Raw genomic sequence first — 7,500 nt, 5'->3', positions numbered from 1 at the left:
CGTTTCTGCATTAAGCCAGGTATTGATTCACATCACAGTAGAGGGAGGAAATGTGTTTTAAAGCGAGCAGTACAACAAAAGTGAAAATGAAAACATCAAGTTCTGTTTGCGGCCATGTGGTCTTGTGTTATGACAATCGCTTTCTGATCGGAAGGTCCTGGGTTCGAGCCTATCTCGGCGCATAGTTGAGTCCTTGGAAAAGGTTCTTTACTCACATTCTCTCACCATACTCATGTGTAAAATGAGTTCCTGGCCGTTCACAATGTTGTCTGTGTCGAGAAATAAAAATGTAATATCGCCTTACAGGCGTCATGACTCGTTCTACATATTATAATAAATATGTTGATGTTGGTCAGGGACCATTTGTAAAGCGATTTGAGCACGTTTAGTGGATATTGCGGTTTATAAGCTCAATTGAAAATATTTTTGTTATGCCAGGAGAGTAAAATTCTGCTGTGCAGTGTTTTAAAAATATAATTTCAGAGTCTAATGGCGTCATAACAGAAAAGAAATTATATATCTATGTGTCTAGTGTTCGTTATAATTTCATTAGGAATCATTTTGTATTTGCAAAGCGGAAATTGTAATATACGTAATGAAATGAACTCTTAGAAATGATTTTGTACAAAATACAAAACAATTGTTGTAATTATCTCTGTCTTCATAATGTAGGTATTGGTGTCAAATTTATTCAAACTGTAATAAACCGAATTTAGGGAGAGAAAAAATCAGTTCGAACAGTATATACAAAAATATTGTCATTATCGTGTTGTATGTAGATATAGATTTCAAAATATATAACAAGTCATTTCCGCCACTTAGAGGTAACTAGGACAAGGTGTTTCAATGGAGTAATCACCATCACCCTCTCATTAGTGCAAGTCATGTCTGCAGGTGTTGGATATTAGAATTAGAAGGAAAAAATATAAATGATCTATTGAGGTGATCGTATCTATCGGAAACAGTGTTATCTTCCAGGTATAGGAACATTTGTTTCAAGTCCCCGCTAATCATATGAATTACCTGACACGCTCATTAGACACGCGTGTTGGCAAAACAACGTAATGCATTCATTTGGATGGCTTTTAGTTTTATTTATATTATTATTATTATTATTACTTTTATTATTAACTATCTTTTCCTCCCAGCCATTTTCAGGGTTTTCCCCCCAAAAAAACTCACACCAACCCAACACAAAAATATTTTTTTCCCACTCAAATACGAAATCAGTAAGTTTTTGCTTTACATAATCTTATTTTTTTAAAAATTATTTAGCTTGACAGGGGGGGGGGGGGGGGGGGGGGGAGCAAAATTAGCTCTCCAACACTGTGTTAAACTTTTATAACTTTGTATATCAACATCTTTTATTTAAAGTTGTGATGTACAAAATAATAAATCGAAGTGAGAAAATTGTTGGCTGATTCGTTAAGGATGTGACGATTTTTCTATGGTTGGTATGGAAAGGGTTAATGAGAGTTTGTTTCCCAGACGCTCATTAGTAATGTTGAAATGTCATGGCGTCTTAGTTACTTAACATAAATATAATTGTGTGTCTTTTGTTCTTTACTTTCTTTTCATTATTAATTGTGACCAATCTTCTTACAACGGTGTTACGTCGGAGTGGACCAGAAGTGTAAAAATCAATTTTATTCTAAAATGATAGCAAATTAGAAAGTTTTATTTTCCACACCGTATAAATCCTATCCTACAAAAGTAGGATGAAAAGTCCTGTCGCCGATCTGATATGTCCAAACACTTAAAGATACGAAAATGATAAAGGTATCAAAACAAAGAACTAAATAAGTGTTTAGGAAAGGAACCAGACAAAGCAAGAAAGAAAGATACAGTAGAAAATAACCATCCCAAAAAATCAGTCGACCTCGACTGGGGATCAAACCTCAGACCTTCTGATTACCGGTCAGACGTGCTTCCATTACACCACAGAGATGCTCCCGAGAGTTGGGACAATTTTAATACCTATATTATTCTTCACAACGGTATGCGTTTTACGCTGTGAACCCTTGCATCAAACAACACATACATTGAACACGAGTGGACGAGGACGAAGACAATTGAGTTGCTCCATCTAATTTTTTTTTAAAAATATCAGATTAAGAAATTAAGGAGCAGGCACCGGTGTAATATAAATAACTGAACAAGTGTGTATGAACTGTGGGAGGCCTTCCGAAAGCTCCTACATCCCCATTATTCTTTTTTTAATGTTTTAGTAGGGGGTTTGGGAGGAGGGAACTTTTTTATAATGTTCTAGTAGTGGGTTTATAAAAAAACAAACACTGGGGATGTAGGAGCCTCCCTGAACTGCGAATCCATTAGCCTAACGGCACTGAAGGACTACCTTTTTTTCAATCAACAGAATCCCTTCTGATGTGCCACCGGAAGCTTCCTCCCTCCTTCTGGAACTCTGCGTACCAACCTCCTCCGTGCACCAACAGCAGCAGTGGCGGCAACAACTTTGCGGCGTTCGGAGCCGACGCCTATTTCCAGTCATCCTTGTATAACTTCCACAAGACATGGCCTTATCATTACAGTCCTCATACCCAGTCCCACACCTATCCACATCATCAAGTAAGTTGTTAACGACAGATAGATGGATAGATAGATAGATATATAGATAAATGGATAGTTAGATAGATAAATGAATAGATAGATAGGTATCTAGACAGATAGACGGATAGATAGATAGATAGACATATAGATAGATAGAGAGATAGATAGATAGATAGATAGAGATGTAGAGAAATATATAGAGAGATACAGATAGACTTCCACAAGGCCTGGCCTCATCAATATAGCCCTCATGCTCAGTCCCACAACTATTCACATCAAGTAAGTTGTTTATGAAGGTAAACACATTAAGATAGATAGAGAAATTATATATATATATATATATATATATATATATATATATATATTATATATATAAATAAATAGAAGTTTGATAGACAGACAAATAGACTTCCCAAGGCCTGGCCTCATCATTATAGCCCTCATATTCAGTCCCACAACTATTCACATCAACAAGTAAGTTGTTTACGAAGGTAAACACATTTAGATAGAGAAATTTATATATATATATAATATATATATATATATATATATATATATATATATACAAATAAATTATAGAAGTTAGGTTGACAGATAAGACTTCCACAAGGCCTGGTCTCACCACATATCCACATCGTCAAGTACTATCGCCTAACATGCATCATGTATCGTTCAACAAGATAAGAGTTGCTGCTGGCTGGGGACTTCTTGTAAAGCGCATTGAGCGCGTTTAGTTAATGTCGCGTTATATAAATACTATAGGTACTGATAGAACTTGATTTAATGATGCATTGTAAAGCAGATTGGACATTGTGAAACTAATTATTAACAAAAAAAAAGAGCTTTTATATAGTGCAGTATCCACTAAACCTGCTCAAAGCGCTTTACAAAGGGTCCCTGGCCAACAGCAACACGTAACATAAAGAACGAGGCATGACGCCTGTTAGGCGATAATACAATTTTTTTAACGACAAATACAAAGCTGTTAACGACCAGTTACTCATTTTGCACCTTAGTACGGTGAGAGAATGTGAGTAACGAGTCTTTTTCAAGGACTCAAGTATGCGTGCGAGTCTCGAACCCAGAACCTTCCTATCCTAAAGCGAGTGTCATACCACTAGACCACACACAAATATATATATATATATATATATATATATATATATATATATATACATATATATATATATATATATATATATATATATATATATATATATATATATATATGTGTGTGTGTGTGTGTGTGTACAAAATCATTTATATCATTCTTTCATTAAAACAGAGCGCTACCCACGGCCTCCCCTATCCATCCATGGACACAACAAGCAGACTTTCCTCTCACTACGGGTCGTTCATGATGCCAGGCGCATCTCTCTCCTCCAGAGTACCCAGCGATTCCAGAGCCCACTCACACCAGTACGACTTCTCAAAGACGACGGACGCCTTCTCCAATTACTACGGAATGGGGCGATTTGGAACGGAAGTTGAGACAGGACTGCCTGGTTGGTCAGTTTACCCATAAGCCCATTTTTGTCTTGACTTTTATAATATGTGAGCTCCTACTATGCAATCATACTTTTGTAATCTCCTTGATTTATTTTCTACCATTGTCTCATCGTACTCAGATGCATAATGAGTACCGGGAGTTAAACAGCGTTCTCTCTGTCGGAAAAAAAATGTAATATCGTCTAAAAGGCGTCATGTCTCATCCTACATGTTAAGTATTGCTGTTGATTACCACCCCTTGTAAAGCGCTTTGAGCACGTGTAGTGGATATTTTTACTTTATATAAACGCTTAAATTTTTCTTTACCGAAAATCTGTTTTGATTGCCACATTAATCTTATTTTTTTAAAATAAAAAGATAAAAAGTAGTCCTTCAGAGCCGATCGGCCCATGGAGCCGGAGTTTATCCCGGTTTCTATAGCGTGAAACGGACAATAGCAATTGCTTGCTATCCTTTCTATAGGACGCTAGTCAATCGCAAAGTACTTTCCGCCAAATCTAACAGACTCAGCTACCACTGTTGGATGGACAGGGGGGTCAGAAAAATATCTCGGGATCGATCTTGGTCCCTTTGCGTGTGATGGGAGTGCTCTACCAACTGAGCAATCGGGACTCCCCAACCTTTTTAATTATTGTATTTTTGAAACTGTAATGCTACGACGAAAGCTAAAACGCTGGTTGTTTTCTTCCTGTGAATTACATCAGCCTTTTGTAAAATATCATTATTCTGCCCCTTCCCATGAATAATAACGCGTAATGATATCAAGTTTACAATAATAATTTGTGACGTCAGATTATCAAAGTTTGATTAAAAATATATTAAAAAAAAAAAGAGGGATAAATCAAGTGTTTCTGACAATGCCTTTTACTCAGAGAAAATTGGTACTTTTTATTATTCATGCAGGCTAGAACTTTTCATATGTCTGGTGATCAGAATGTGTAAAAGTCAAAACACGATCAGATTTATAATGTTGTTTTTTTGTCCCTCTGGATAAGCTTTTATGCTCGTCAGAGTAATATTTCATAAGGGCGTCCGCCATTGTTCCGATAGTTTAGAGCCAGTTACAAAGTTACCATGCGTCATGCATTACGAGGGACGTGACGTTACGGCTGTTGAAGCGTATTGGGAACACGTCCGGAATTCCAAAAAGCAAGTGTGTATGAATCGTATATTGTACAATTTTCTAATTTATTGGTCTAACTATTTGCCTTGTATACTCTATTTCTTCACAGGTCTTGATCTACCTCTCCAACAAACTAAAAGAGAACATTACTGGTAAATTTGTACATAAATACTGATGATATTTAACATTTCAACGGACAACTTCAAGGACGTTCTGTGGTTCTGTGTCTCGAGGCAATGTTGGACTTGGACTTGAATGTACTTGGATGAATCTTCAACAGAGTCTTGTTCTGAATGGACGTCTATGATTTCAGAGTTGCTGCTCACCAGAGATCCGATTTAAGCGACGTGTACTTATTTGCAGGTCTGATAACCCAAATTGTTAAGTTCTCATAATTGGAATGGAAATACTCTCAAACCACCGCAAAATATTGTCCATTACAACAATGTTAAAATGAAGTCCGTAATTATGTTGGATTATCAGACCTGCAAATAAGTGTACATTGGTTTTAGGATTCTGTTAAAAAGTGTTAGCGATATTATTATCATTATTTTATAGAATACTGATATTGGAAAAATAGATAATATTATGATTGATAACTCTTGATAAATAACTTAGACGATATGCTGTTCAATTAACTTGTGTGTGTTGGATCCGCTATCTCCAGTAGTCGGTGAGAGAGAAAGAGAGAGAGAGAGAGAGAGAGAGAGAGAGAGAGAGAGAGAGAGAGAGAGAGAGAGAGAGAGCTCTAAGATTGACCTGAGTTAGAGACGATCTTTTTTGGGATCGTGGATAGCTCATACGGTAGAGTCACGCTCTCACCGGCCAGGCGGAGTTGTCGTACCAATAAGGTCGCGGGTTCAAACCCCATCACTTCCGCGAAAATGTTTTTATTCTCTATTGTCTTCTGGCACTTTCCTACTCACTCATCTCTTGCTGTTCAAGGGCAAGTTGGAAAAACATGTCGAAAGAAAGAAAAAAAAACTCAGGTAAAAATTGCAGATATGAGTTCTGATCTCACAAAATAAAATGTGCATCTTTATCTCGCACATTTCTACTGAACGACAGAGCACGATAATCCTACCTAGGGGCATTGCTTTCTTTATTTTGATGATGAAGGAACCTGGAATTATGTCCATGTCAATTTGCCATATTCTGAAAAAAAAAACAACAACAACAACAACAAAAACAACCCAAAAACAAAAAAAAACCCAAAAAAAAACAAAAAACAAAAACAAAACAAACAACACTTATTTATAATTTTGACCAGAAAACTCGTCCTTCAAATATCGATCGATTAATTTGACCCTCATCTTGACAAACATTTTCAAGCCTGGAAGCTTTAAGTCCCAGGTTTGAGAGTTTTTGACAAGACGAAGTAGGTCACTATAATCTACCGATATTTGAAGGACGAGTTTTCGGACCAAAATTTTGTTTAATGTGTGGTACAACTTCTTTGACCGAATTTACAAAGGCATTGATTAAGCAGCTGACAATTACTTTGAAAAAAAAAAGAAAAGAAAAAAAAAAATCAAGTGACTTGTTTATCAGATCTGTGAAGCTCTGTTACCTTCAATGGTAAATCATGTGAAAACAATTATATACAATCCATTTTCCACTGACCTACAGAATTGATGCTATTTAAAAATACCTTAAACACACACAAACAAATAAGATTTGTCGAAAATAATATTATTTATTATACGTGACAAAAGGATTTCTGGATCTTGTGCACTTGTAAAAATGTAGATCGGAGGTTATAGAATACAACTCAATAAAATATAGGTTGTTGTGGTCCCCTTTTTTATGTTTATGGACTGAACTTGAAAAAAAGGAAGGAACAAATCTGCAGCACATTGGTAATACCATTAAATTTTTTTCCAGATAACTTTTATTTAGAATCTCAAAACTAAGACTTTTGGGCAAAGAGTAAAGATTATATTTTTTGTCGGCGTAGCCAAATAACCAACAAGTCATTGCTACAAATAATAATATGTTAAACCCCGTTCGTAATAATATACGCCGTAGTCAAAATCGGTTGATGATACTAAATGAACAGCTTAACATAATAAAAGAGAAATCCTTTGTAACATGTTCACAACATTAAAGATTTAATAACTAACATGGCATTGTTTTTAAATGTTGTAAACACGTCACATGGGATTCAACCGTAATTTGATGAATCGACCACGTGATATTCACGTGATATTTACGTCTTACGGCGTAAGTTGCGAAAGGCATGATAAAATACCTACCTCTTGTTATGTTTGCTTTGGTTCCAGCGATTCTATGGTTTAAAA

The 7,500-nt window shown here is 35.9% G+C and overlaps 1 protein-coding gene across 1 annotated transcript in view; it reads left to right on the top strand.

Annotated features, from left to right (window-relative positions):
• Positions 1-2,054: 2,054 nt before the first annotated feature.
• LOC144968065 (uncharacterized) overlaps positions 2,055-7,500 on the top strand; it is a 5,701-nt gene continuing 255 nt past the window's right edge. The window contains exons 1-4 of the mRNA XM_078906035.1: positions 2,055-2,159; positions 2,375-2,586; positions 3,854-4,077; positions 5,310-7,500. The exon at positions 5,310-7,500 is cut by the window's right edge and continues 255 nt beyond it. Of these exons, the coding sequence (XP_078762161.1) occupies positions 2,386-2,586; positions 3,854-4,077; positions 5,310-5,316 (432 nt within the window). The 5' untranslated portion in view covers positions 2,055-2,159; positions 2,375-2,385 and the 3' untranslated portion in view covers positions 5,317-7,500. The remainder of the gene's footprint in view (positions 2,160-2,374; positions 2,587-3,853; positions 4,078-5,309) is intronic.

This window comes from Berghia stephanieae, chromosome 3, assembly GCF_034508935.2.
Source record: "Berghia stephanieae isolate SIO BIC M18660-M18661 chromosome 3, UCSD_Bste_1.3, whole genome shotgun sequence".
Lineage (NCBI taxonomy): Eukaryota > Metazoa > Mollusca > Gastropoda > Nudibranchia > Aeolidiidae > Berghia > Berghia stephanieae.
The sequence above is the reverse complement of the archived record's forward strand: the minus strand, read 5'-3'. Positions and strand labels throughout refer to the sequence as shown.